This window comes from Terrapene carolina, unplaced genomic scaffold (genome assembly GCF_002925995.2).
Source record: "Terrapene carolina triunguis isolate 2854851 unplaced genomic scaffold, T_m_triunguis-2.0 Scaffold93, whole genome shotgun sequence".
In the NCBI taxonomy this organism is placed as follows: domain Eukaryota; kingdom Metazoa; phylum Chordata; order Testudines; family Emydidae; genus Terrapene; species Terrapene triunguis.
Window position 1 is genome coordinate 31,517,901 of NW_020664444.1, and position 13,956 is coordinate 31,531,856.

The 13,956-nt window shown below is 44.7% G+C and overlaps 1 protein-coding gene across 1 annotated transcript in view; it reads left to right on the forward strand.

The window, feature by feature from the left end:
* MPG (N-methylpurine DNA glycosylase) overlaps nt 1–13,956 on the forward strand; it is a 49,611-nt gene that overhangs the window by 16,268 nt on the left and 19,387 nt on the right. Inside the window, exon 3 of the mRNA XM_026650786.1 lies at nt 11,763–11,937. Coding sequence (XP_026506571.1) covers nt 11,763–11,937 — 175 coding nt within the window. The remainder of the gene's footprint in view (nt 1–11,762; nt 11,938–13,956) is intronic.

Here is a 13,956-nt window from a genome sequence, read left to right on the forward strand (position 1 = left end):
ACTAACACGGCTACCCCTCTGATACTTGACACTCATGACTTAGTGCTTCTGCCCATGGACCTCTAGCTAAAAACAACCCCGGAAGACTTGGCCCTCTTTAAATTTAATGTTGCCATTCTCAACTAGTGATATTACACACACGTTGCAGGCAGGGCCTGTCTCTGACCACGTGTATGTACAGGATTTAGCACAATGGGGACCCGATCTCAGATGAGGCCTCTAGGCAGTACTGGAATACATATAATAAGATTTGAGTCTCTAAGGTAGAATCTGTATTTGCCAAACTTTTCTTAGGATGAATTTTAAAAAATTCTCAGTGTTGTTATCCTGAGATGCTGCCTCATATGTGCAACCTTTGTGCTAGACAACACTGATGATGGTTCTTGGTAAATTTGTTTACACTCTTTCAAGGACACAATGTAGCCTGATCTATAGATTATGTATTAATTATATTGATTAATTAAGAATTCTCCGTTATCACTTTGAGGGTTGACAGGTTCTTGCCCCAAGATCAGGCTCAGTATTATTAAAATTACTATATATTTGGGAACCGCGATATGCACAGTTGCAACACTCGCACTATAGGAACTCTTCTATCACCTGGATCGATCGGTCTTCAGCTGTTGTTAAGACTGCGCCGATCACAACACGTCTGCCATTCTTCTTGCACTCTTGCCTTTCTTCTCCATGTTCGTCCGAGACGTTTAACAATGTCATCTTCCCATCTTCTTAGAGGCCGACCGGGTGGTCTTTTCTGTTCTTGCGGGTACCACTCAGCAATGATTGTGGTCCACCTATTGTCCGTGAACCGTGCTATGTGGCCCACCCATCGCATCTTGTTATATCTGCTTTCCACGACAATATCTTTCACACCAGTGCGTTCTCTGATCATTTCATTTGGGATCCATAAGGGAAATTCCCAACATAGCTCGTTCCATTGCCCTTTCAGCCACCAACAGCCACTGCTCTTCTCTCTTAGTCAGTGCCCACGTTTCACTGCCATACAGCATGGCTGGCAGCACTGTTGAATTGAAGATATTTGTACGTGTGGTCTTGTTGATTTTTCCTTTGAGGACGTCCTTGATGGAATTAAATGCATACCATCCTGCCCGAATCCTTCGCGAGAGTTCTCCGTTCAGATCTTGGCACATATTAACTTCTTGTCCCAAATATATGTACTGTTCCACTTCTTCGATTTCTTCTCCTGTTATTGTTATTTGGGCTTTTCGTAAGACGTCTGATCGCATGTATTTCATTTTCAGGCCGACCTGACTGCTTTTCTTGTCAAGTCTTCGTAGCATGTTCTGCAGTTGGTTGGTGCTTTCGGCAATTAGTACGATGTTGTCCGTGAATCTGAGAAGAGATAATCGTTCTCTGTTTATGTTGACACCACTCTTCCAATTGATCTTGTTCATAACCATTTCGAGGCAGGCGGTGAATAATTTCGGTGAAATCGTATCTCCTTTCTTTATGCCTTTTTTGCTTGGGATGCGGAGGGGGGTTTCGAGGAGAATAATGTCTGTTGTACATCCAGTATTCTCTTCCTTCAACAAACTGATGTACTGCGTGTTAATGCCCTGCTCTGTGAGCGCCTTTAATAATGTGTTAAACTCGATGCTATCAAAGGCCTTTTCACAGTCGACGAAAGCAATGCACAGCAGGAGTTTGTATTCCCTCGCTCTTTCTAGGAGCTGGCTAAGGGTAAATATATGGTCGATCGTGCTAAAATTCCTTCGAAACCCTGCCTGCTCTCTCAGCTGTTGTTCATCCAGACTCTGTGAGAGTTGGTTTGTTATCACCTTTGTAAAGAGCTTGTAGATGTGAGAGAGCAGGCATATAGGGCGGTAGTTCTTAAGATTTTCTCAATTGCCCTTCTTGTGCAACAAGATGGTATTCGACTCCTTCCAGCTTGATGGTATTTTTCCTTCTTCAAGATACTGACTGAATCTTAAAGCGAGGGCCTTCCAAAGTTTTTTGCCTCCTGCAGAAATAATTTCTGACATTATTCCATCTTTGCCTGGAGCTTTTCCCTTCTTCATCTGGTGTAGTGCGCTTCAGACTTCGCCGACGATTATTGGGAGGACGCGTTCTTGTGACTCTTGGAGCGTTGGGAGAGGGACGTTGATTCTTGATTTGAACAGTTCTGTATAGAAGTCCTTGGAGACCTTCTCCATCCCTGCTGTGTCGATTACTGTCTCTCCGTTCTTGTTCTTCAATGCTGTTACGCTCAATCTATACTGTGTCAATTCCCGCTTGCATGTCTTGAGGCTCTTGCATAATTCAGCTGTTTTGAGGAGCTTTTCTTTCCGGAAGTTCTCAAAGTCATCCTTCAGTTTTCGCCGTATAAGCTTGCACAGAATGGAGTACTTGAGGTTGTTATCCGAGCTCCTTTTCATGTTTCTCCGCTTCTCCAACAAGCTTTTCGTTTCATTCGAGATTCTTCCCTTCGTCTACTTCAGCTTTTCAATTTCAGCTGCTTTTATGCAACGTCTCAGCTTGTCAGCAAAGATGCTATAGTACTCATCACACTTTTCCGTCTGGCTCCAGTCAAACCCAGAAATCACTTTCTTCAGCTTTGCTTCATCGAATGTCTTCCGCCGCTGTTTCCTTTTTGCCGTCTGTAACGCCTTCTTTTTCACCGCTTTGTCGAAAATCAACTCTTCGCTCTAAGCAGGCGATGGTCACTGCTGGTGTTGAAAGGCTGCACCACAGAGACGTCTTGAACGATGCGCCTTTTATTGACTAAAATATAGTCGATTTCATTCTTGCTCTTCACGTTTGGCACGATCCACGTCCACCTTCTTGTGGTCTTTTTGTACCAGGTGTTTGCCACGTACAGTTCTTTCGTTTCTGCCATCGCTACCAGCCTTTCTCCTCTTTCATTCCTTTTGCCACTGCCATATCTCCCTATGAACTTTTCACCAGCTTTCCCTCGCCCTACCTTGGCGTTAAAATCTCCCAGCGTGACAGTGTAAGTGGACTTTTGCGTGAGGGCTCTGTGACAGTGTACCCCACTATGGGGAGGGGGTGCTTATAAATGTATGTATGACATAACTGGAATATGTTTTGTGCTGCCTGTGCCAGGTAACATATCTCCGTAAAGGTTATGGTCTACTATATCTATTCATCCTATTTGTACATATATATATCATTTTCTACCTGAGGTTAAGAATATGGGCTGTATGCTTGCTTGGTTTCTAAGTAAGCTTTGGGAGGCATTTGGTCAGCTTCTTTAGGAAGGAATTCGCCAGGTTAAGTACCTGATCAGGAAACACTTGGGGAACAATGCATCTTGGAATGCTCCAATCCACATAAGAAGTCTTCCTGGAGACATGCAAGATACCATGTGGACAATGGCTTCAGCCTGTAAAGACTGAGTCATGCAGGGACATGTGACTTGCCCAGGTGACTCCAAAACTCCATCTTGGAGCTGGACTTTGCATAGGAGGGAGGAGGGGGGTCTCCTCCCACAAGAGAGAGTCTATTTAAACCTGGGGGAGACCCCTCCAGGGGGTCTTCAGCTGGCTAAAGAAGGAGCCTCTCCACCCCCCCAGGATGCTTGAAGGAAACTGAATCAAGAGACAGTAACTACAGGGGTTGTGAGAGATTGCTGGACCCAGGCTAAAGGGAGATTAGCCTGTAAAAGGGAGCATTCTGGAACTGGTGAGGAACTTATCTGTATTTAGTTTGATTAGGCATAGATTTGCGCATTTTATTTTATTTTGCTTGTGACTTACTTTGTTCTGTCTGTTACTACTTTGAACCACTTAAATCCTACTGTCTGTATTTAATAAAATCACTTTTTATTTAGTAATTTACTCAGAGTATGTATTAATACCTGGGGGAGCAAACAGCTGTGCATATCTCTCTATCAGTGTTATAGAGGGCGAACAATTTATGAGTTTGCCCTGCATAAGCTTTATGCAGGGTAAAACGGATTTATCTGGGTTTAGACCCCATTGGGAGTTGGGCATCTGAGTGCTAAAGACAAGCACACTCCTGTGAGCTGTTTTTGGGTAAACTTGCAGTTTTGGGACAAGTGATTCAGACCCTGAGTCTGTGTTGGAGCCAGACAGGAGTGGCTGGCTCAGCAAGACAGGGTGCTGGAGCCCTAAGCTGGCAGGGAAAACAGAAGCAGGGGTAGTCTTGGCACATCGGGTGGCAGCTCCCAAGGGGGTTTCTGTGATCCAACCCGTCACAGGCTCTTTCGAGCTCTCAGTAGAATTCTTCCACTTCTTCGTCCTCACTTGCACTTGTGGGAGTGTAGGCCTGGATGACCTTAAGGGTAGCTTTTGACTCCATCTGAAGATGCAACACACCAATACGTGATGATATTAGCTGGCATGGTATGACTTTCAAAGACCAATCCTTACTGATGATAAATCCGACTCCTCCAACATTTCTAGTTCCATCTCCCTTTCTGAGCCTCACAGTGCTTCCATCCTTCCAGTTGCCTTCCAACTCCTTCTTTCGTTGGGTTTTGCTGACACCAAGGCTATCGCATTTTATCCTTTTCTTCTCCTCCGTCAGATGGTTTAACATTTCTTCCCTTGCCAGCGACCTACAATTGTAAGTACACACCGCTAGGGTTGTCCTTTTCCATGTTAGCCTAGTACTTGACATTTTTAGCAGCCTCTCGTCGCTCAATTTCTGCTCCACCACTGTAGAACGGTTCGATAACGTGCAGGGAACTAAAACCCATTTACTCATGTTGTTTTAGCTGTTACCTTCAAGCCATCCCACTGGCTAGGCCGGCAGGCAGAACTCTTATTTACAATAATTTATTAATACATTTAGCACAGTCACAAACACTCTAACTCAGTAAGGTAGATAGAGAGAATACAGAATGTACATCTGCAAGGGATGATGTGAATATATGGATATTCAGAACAACCTGAAATGTTAGCCATCATCTTCCTCATCACCATCACCTTCCTCATCATCACCAGTGGCCATTATTCTGGCATCTCCCAAGGGCTACATCTCTCTCTGTCTCTCTCTCTCCTCCCGCACACAAGCTGGGATACAGCTTTTATAATATGTTACACTAACGCCACTATGTCTAATGAGGTGGGGTTTCTCTCCTCTTCCTTATTTGTATTTCCTCACTTACCAAAGTTGGCGTGTCATTCTCCTATAGGTTAGCATATTAATGATCTCAACTTATTATCATGTAGGTCAATCCGTTGCCATGGCACTCTTGTAGTCAGATATTTGTGGACGTTCTATCCAAAAGCTGGTGTTAGTTCATGTTCCTGTGGTTGGCTGATGTCATTATGGACAAAATTCCCCCTCTCACTCTTAGTTCCAGTTCCCCAAAACTTAGGGGTGACCATTAGGTCATTGATCTGTGCCAAAGTTCCTAGGCCTCAAGTCTTATGCTAACTGCTGAAGCCAATGTCTTACAGGATACAGGCTTGTAGGTTCCTTATATTTACTGCTGAATATAGGCAGACTATAATGAAGGCAAGGCAATGAATATAATAAATAGATAATAGAATATCAGGGTTGGAAGGGACCTCAGGAGGTCATCTAGTCCCAACCCCCTGCTCAAAGCAGGACCAATCTCCAGACAGATTTTTGCCCCAGATTCCTAAATGGCTCCCTCAAGGATTGAGCTCACAACCCTGGGTTTTATCAGGCCAATGCTCAAACCACTGAGCTATCCCTCCCCCCCAAGGCAGGCTAGCCGTATGGGCTATAACAAGTCCTCATATCTGGTGGAATGATGGGAAAATTTGGTGTCTCCTGCCCAAATCATGAGGGGTTACTGCTGTTGGAAAAGGACTGTGAAATTTCAGAGTCTGTGCCTTGATTTACCTTAAAAGAAAACTCTGTTATTTTTGAAGAACTTCAAACTTGTTTCATTGTTGTTGTTGTTTTTAAAGATAATTAAACTCTCAGTCTTCTAAACAATTTATGCACACAAAGAAAAATTAATAAGGCATCTGAAAGCTGCTCGTTTGGGAAGAATCAGTACAGATTGACTGAAGTAAACTTCCTGCACTGTGGTGATAATATTAGGAAGCCCTCATCGGGGAGCTGGGACTGCAGTTGGTGTGAAGGACTTCAAGTTATATTGAAACTTATCTGAAAATATCCTTCCAAGCATGCCACTGTCTTATTCACTGACTTTCCTTCAGTCCTACTTTGTCTCACTTCCTGCACAGTTTGCTTGGAATAAAGTTATGGGTTACTAAAGACATCCTAATATTGCAATAGGCTATTCTTAGAGGAACTATTTATTTTATTTTGGAATTTTCAGATGATATTTTTTAATGGTTTTGCATCTGTGCAAAGGAGGTATTTAAAAAAAAAAATCACTTGGCATTTTCCTAAGTAGGAAGCAAATGTTTGTAGTACAAGTGACCATGAATCTCCAGATGTCAGTCTTTGGAGCCCAGCCAGTCAGTGTCAGGTTAAAACCATAGGGAAGAACTAGTATATCTCCCATGGCTGTTCCAGGAGGAATCTTGTGTTCCTGAATGGAGGAGTCTGGATTGTGTTGGACCAGCACATGTGAATTTCATTAAGATGTCTCTGTCGAATCTGTCCAAATAATAAAAGGCAGATAGCTTTCTCTGCTGGGTTGGGGATTATACAGCTTGAAATATTGTAAATAATAATCTTCTGTTAAAAAAACAACCACCATCTTTTGTGTTTAAATTGAGTCCCTTGACATGATAGAAATTGGCTCTGTCAGCAGCTTTTCCTCAGATACCTGTGTTCAGGCTTATTAGACGGGCTGATCTCTGTGTGTGGTCTGTTCATATATTCACTGGGTTGTTTTTGTTTTAAGATAAAAACCTGTCCTCATCAGTAGCCCTACAGGAGATTTGCCTCTTGTGGGCTGCTCTTCCATTGTACATCTGAGTCTTGTATTGGAGCCGAGAGCGTCAGGTAGGTTGGTGAAGCATTTATACAGATACATGTCAGGACAGGTAAAGAACAGCTAGGCAGAGTCTGTTGATACAGATTGCCTTGCCCTTGTAGTAGCTTCCAAGGACCTGTCTACATTTAGGAAATCTGTCCCCTTGGAACTACACGGATGTCATTGTGCTGCGGCAGACATCTGGCATTGGTGCAGAAATAGCTGTGATTCTTTCTTGGGGTGCCCAGAGCTGAGAGTCACTGTTACCCCCCCGTGCCTCCGTGAGAGAGAGACTTGTCTGTGCTAAACACAGTGTCAGGTCCCTGACACCCCCAGTCTGTTAGTCACCCAAACAAATTCCTCAGGGCTCTACCAGCCCCTGCTTTGCCTTGCAAGTTAACACTGGATGTACCCCAGTCCCTGAGCTCCTCTGGAGCATCCCCCTGTAGTGTTCAGCCCCTGTCACTGGATGCTCTCAGTAATTACCAGATTTGCTATTCCCAAAGGAACAGTATATACTCATAGCTTCATTGGTACAGCTCAGGATCAGGGTTTGTAGGACACCATGGCACAGAGATGTATTTATAGTGAAACAATTGTAAGTTTATTGTCAGAGATAAAGATTTAAGAGATACTGAGAAAAGATAATGGATACAGAAATGGTTACATGTAAAACAAAAGGTATAACATGGTTCTTAGAGCCTGCATTTACCTTTAATGGGCTGAAATCCGTGTCTAAAGCAGTGTCTCACCTAAAGCTTCTACCTAGTTTCACCAACCTACATGGCTAGGATCCACCATTCATGAATGCAAAAGGCGCTGTCCTTTTTGCTCCCTCGGTGATGGACAACCAAAATATCTGTCTTGACCCCCAGTTACAGACCAGTAAAGGTTGGAAACGCCCTCCATTTGTTCTTCAGTGTGCCGACCCTCACGGGGACTTCTCAGCCTCATGTTGACTTGGAATGCAAATGTAGCTACTATGTGTTTGGCTTACAACGCTTAATTTACATCAGAGACAGGGATAGGTGAATGGATATAGATAGTTTGTCTGGCAGAAAACCTGTTTGTCAACTTTACCTTTTTAAATAGTTTAAAACATATTTTAGTAGGTACACAACTGCTTACACACCATCTGTATGTACAGCTTTCATCACTTATGGCCAGTGTGTCACCAGCTTTCATTTGATACCTTACAAGTCATTATTTATAGATAAATACCATGAAAGCAATGTGTTAACAGTAGTGAGTTTGTCAGGCCTGATAGGAGTTGCCGACAGAGTAGTGAATCCTTTGCCAGTTGGCACCGCTGGGCTTCTGTATTGCAGCAGCTCAATCCAGTAATTTACCAAAGGGAGCAGGACTGGCGTAATACGCGCTTCTTCGAGTGCTGGTCCTTACATGTGTATTCCACAAGTGGGTACACACACGCACCATGCACCTGAGATTTCTAGCAAGTAGTGTCCGTTGGTCCGTGCCTGTTTAGTTGTTCTTGTTGTGCTCTGAACCAAGGGTATAAGTGTTGGTGGGACTTATGCCTCTTCAGTTCCTTCTTACTGCCACGTGGCCTGAGTCAGAATCCTCTATGTCCACAGATTTCTCCAGACTTCTGCTTCAAACCTGTAAATATATAGTATAGTTAGGGTATGTCTACACTAAAAACACTACAGCAGCACAGCTGCAGTGCAGACCCATACTACAGTGACAGGGGAGTTCTTCCATCTCAGTAGTAAATTCACCTCTCTGAGATGCGGTAACCATCTTCCATCAACCTACAGGAATCTATATGGGGCTTAGGTCAGCTTAATTACATTGCAGAGTGTGAAATTTTTCACACCCCTGAGTGATGTAGTTAAGGGACCTAACTTTGTAGTGTAGACCAACCCTTAGTTTCTCCCTGCCTCATGGAGTCTCTCCTTATGGACAAAGATTAGGCCCAGAGTCCAAGGTTTAAGAACTGCGTCTCCTGTACCCATTCCTTCTCTGTGAGCAATGAACATCAACACTGCCTCTGTTGTCTGGGAGACGTGCATATCTCAGCTAAGGGCAATATTTGCTGTTCATTTCCCCCTCAAACCTGTGAGGCACAAGAGCTGCGGCTAAGAAAACATCCTATGGAGAAGGCTATGAGACCTCAGTCTGATCCAGGCCAGGGAGACTCCCCCATACATCAGCCTCAACTGACGAGCAGCATGCCTCCGAGCACGAGATAGGGAGCAGAAGCCAGAGCTGTAAGCCTAAGAAGTCATCATCTAGGACTTCTCATGAGAGTAAGGGGTGCTCCTGTAAGCATAAGGACAGATCTCCTTCCAGGTCTGCATCCAAGTTGGGTGAGTCCTCAGATGTGGGCAAGGATCGAAAGAGAAGAGTTCTGATGGAACCAATTTCAGCTCTGATTCTTAAGCCTAAGGATTGGCATATACTTACACCATCTAAGAGCTTCCAAGTAGACTCTTCGATGGTACCGACCCATCACTGTAAAGACCTGCCATCTACAATGATTGTGGATGCACAAGATCTATCGTTCACGACTACTTTCACATCATGGACTCTGGGACAAACTGAAACTTTCACCTCACCAGAGGATGACTTCACCCTACTTTATCCTTAGTCTCCTCTTCTTTCGGGTCTGACTAGAGACATTATGACATGGAGAAGGAACTACCTCGAAAAGAGGGGAATGTTTCTTTCTTCATTCCATAGGCTGGAGCTTTCAGCCACTGGTACCAATGGCTCTGCCTGTTGAGCTGGAACCAACTTTCTCTTTGGAGGCTCCAAAAGTTCCTTAACCCCCAGATAGGGCAGTGACTCCAAACAGGGACGCAAGAAAATCAGGGATCTGTCCTCCACCTACATATGACTGTTCAAGGGACTGAAGGTACCCAGTGCTGTGGGGTCCCCCTCAACCAGTCGATCTTTTATGTTGGGGCCCATGGGATCCATATGGCAGACATTCCAGTTCCATCTGTCAGTCCCACCACACCTCTCCCATGCAACACCTGTTGGCTCCATCAGAGTATGAGGGAGAAGAGATTGAACTGGATCTGCAGGTCCCACCGGCACAGATGGGTGTGTCTCCGTCCTCAGCAGATGAGGCAATTGCCCCATCCTTGCCATCACTACCTGTTGACTACAGACTTCTGCAGAGTGGCGAATGACCTCCAGATTCCACTAGAAGAGGTGCAGGATACTCAACAATGACTCCTTAAAATTTTACAACCTTATGGCCCAGTAGAGTGATCCTTCCAGTAAGCAAGAGCATCATGGAACCAATGAGGGTAGTTTGGCACACTCTGGCTGCCTGCACCTCCACGCTGAAAAGGCTGAGAGGCACCATTTTGTACCAGCCAAAGGAGCGGAGGTCGTCTTCACACACCGAGCACCCAGCTCCGTTGGTGGTGCAAGAAAGATCTAGGTCACAACACCCCAAGGCTACACCGGCAGACAAGGGCTCTGAACAATTTGTCCTTCTAGGGAGGAAGGTGTTTCTTCTACAAGTCTTCAGTTCCATGTTGCTAACTACCAAGACTTTTTAGCAAAATATGATTTCAGCAATTACTTGAAGATCTTGGACTTCAAGGACAAAAACCTTAAAGAGGACAGGACCCAATTCCAGGCCCTTATTGAGGAAAGCAGACTGGTGGCCAAAACCTTCCATCAAGCTGCAGTGGGTGCAGTTGACACTGCATCTAAAGGGGTAGCCACGGGCATAATCGTGGCTGCACACCTTGGGGTTCCCCAGGAACAGGGCCATCCTTTGGATTTATGGGGCCCTATGCAGTATTATTAAACTGGTGCCCCTATGCCCAACTTGGGGCACAGCCACTACCCCGCCTGCGGAGCCCCAGAATAACCCCACCATCATTGCTGACACACACCGAGCTTTGTACGCAGCAGATGCTGCAGCAGCCCTGGCTCGCAGGCCAGGGGTTGAGATGGGGGAGGCAGCAAAGGATACCGAGCCGCCTGGCCCACCTCATGGCGGCGGAAAGTCACAGTTCCCCGCAGAGACTCCTGTACCCTCTCCCTCACGCAGAATGCCCGGTGCTGGCGCATTCGGCTCTGTGAATACGGCCCGTGCCTAAGGAGACTGCAGCACGCGCTGGGTGTGCGGGAGCCGACCCGCTCTTACCTGCTGTCCTGGTGGTGCCCGAAATTTTTGGGTGCCCTACGCAGCCGCGTATGCTGCATATGCCTAAGGACAGCCCTGCCCAGGAAGGTTCAGAACACCGCAGAGGACATGCCTTTTGATTGATCTAATTCATTTAACAAGAAAACTGACAAGTCTCAATGCTCCTTGAAAGACTCTAGAACAACCCTCTGCTCCCTGCACATTTACATCCCAGTCCTGAACAGAAAACCTCATAAACAGATATACAAGCCAAGCTGATCAATCCAACTCCCCATCTTGTCCTTGTATGTAACCTCTGGAGGTGGTGTCTCTATGTGACTGTCCTATCTGTCACAGCTTCTGGCATGACACCCTCATGCAGGAAGGATACATGTGCCCTGATTAAAGTCCCTTGGTTGGTCAGTCTTTAGCATCGTAACATTTTCCAGCAAGGGCTAGGGTCGTTGGGCATGTTCGTTTAGCTAATTTTCACTCAGAAAGATTGCCTTGAAGTCTACACTTGCTCAGCAGGGCTCAAGTTTTTCCCATCCTGAAACAATTCAGAGTCCTAAGCTCTTGACATTGACACTGTAGACAACCTTTGAATTGACAGATTCAGGGATGTGTATGCAGACAGCGAGTCACACTTCTGCCTCTGTGCTAAAATACATACAAATATAGTATCTGGAGACAGAACAAGAGCTGAAATAACAAAACAAATGTAACTCAGATCATGCAGGACTTTCATGATCAGCTCTAGAGGGAAAGCAGCATTGCTAAGAGAGTCCTAAAAATGTCAGTAACCTTAAATCCACTCAGCTGTTTCAACATCATGTCTTTGTTACTGTTAAAGCTGAAGCACATTTGGGAGCCAAGCAGCTGCTAAGATGCATGACTAGAAAAACAGGCAGTAGGTCAGTGGAAAACCAGAAGAAACAATACAGACAGTTCTTTGGTGAGCTGTGTGCAGTTTTTTCATTGTCACGTTCGGCGTTTGCCTTATGTTCTCAGAAAGGGTTGACAACCCTATCTAAAAAATGTAATTTGTGGAATAATTACAGTGTTTGTTTAAAGTATTAAATGAAACAATATCAATTCAGCAAATTACATAATGTGTGATTCATGGGATCTAAAGTAAAACACATTTGTCCTTTGGCAAAAGCCAGCTGTGAAATGTCACATCAGACATGGTCGTTTAACTGGCCCCTTCAGTACTGTTCAGAGTGAAATCTCACCTCTTATGTACAAGAGCCTCAGTGGGCTATTTCCCCTCCACCTGTCCACAGCTGCCTTATTTCTAATACATCATTTCTCCTGTTACGTTTGTACATCATCCCAATTATGCACTTTACTTAGAAAGGAAGCATTAAATGATTAGAACACATGGTTTATAGTGATAGACTCAAGGAGCACAATCTAGATGGTTAAGGGATGCCTTGATTAGTCTGTATGTATCTACATGGGGAGCAAATATTTAATAATCGGTTTTTCAGTCTGGCAGAGAATGGTATAACATGATCCAATGACTAGATGTGGAAACTAGACAAATGCAGACTGGAATTAAGACAGAAGTTTTTAACAGTGAGCGTTATTAACCACTGGAACAGTTTACCAAGGATGGTGGTGAAGTCTCCATCACTGACAATTTTTAAATCAAGGTTGGATTTTTTCTAAAAGATCTGCTGTAGGAATTTATTTTGGGGAAATTCTCTGGCCTGTGTTATACAGGGGGTCAGACTAGGTGATTACAATGGTCCCTTCTGGCCTTGGAAGCGATGAAACATTGCATTCACCTTATTGTTGAGTGGTAGATGCATGTGTTTTTGGTGGTAAATTACTAGGAGATCACAAAATCCTTTTTTCTGTTCAAGGGTTCCATTGCCAGTAATCTTTCAGGGCTAAATTGTAACTTTACTTCCTCCTCTGGGTAAGCTGCACCACCCCAGGAGCAGAACAGAGCAGAGAATGAGTTGTGACTCAGTCCCATTCCCTCCTCCGCTCCTCCCATGGACTGGGTGGGAAGTAAGTTACTCCCCTTGTATACCTGGGCAGTTACCTTGGCACTGAGTGAAGGGAGGGGTCACAGCTGGGATTGCCAGGTGAGGAGCCCAGCAGTTGGAGTCACAGTCTGAGCAGGGCACTAAGGAGGTGGGCTTCCTTTCTGTTAGTCCCCTGTGCAGCTGGAAAAGGGCTGGAATAATCTCATCCCTAGTAATTTGTTACTGGGACCATCACATAAGTATTTACAGAGTTGGGTTTGGGGGGCATGTGGATCAGATGGGGTGAGAAATGAAGGGGGATTTCAGGAGACGAGTGCCATGTATTATATGGCATTTTCTGAATTATCATGCTCATTTCCAGACTTTCTCCCACTGTCTTTTCCTTGAAAGGGCTGCCTGGGTGTGTTTGGGTGTCTAGGTTGCTAGCTAGACTGCACTGAAACCCACTTTCCACCTTGGTTCATTTTTGACCAAGGTTTTTGTTTCTGAATTATCCCTTATGTGAGCACGCCCTTGCATTAACCAAGATCTCTAGAGACTTTGGGAATCTTATTAAATTTAGCACCAAATAATAACCACAAATGGCTTCTCAGAAGCATTTCCTTCTTAATGGAGACAAATGAAGGCATAAAAGGAAAACTTAAGATGTTAGACTGGGGTATTTTTCCTTTACTCTAATCCCTTTCTCCACCAGAGACAATAATGGAAGAGGAATATGACATCAAAATTGATGTAGAGTCATCTTCTTCTTCTTCCCCTTTTCCCAGCTAGCTGGAGTCGGGCACTGGATCAGTTTTTTCCAGCTGCCGCTAACCAGCCCTTAACATACTTAATGCAGAAACCTGACTTAGGCACTGGCCTTCGATCACAATATTCATCTGTCTTGGTTCCATGTGAGTCACCCACGTGACTTCAGTCTTTTCTTTACCCATTTTGAAGCCATAGTTTTAGTTCCTTGTTCCAGGCATCAGTTG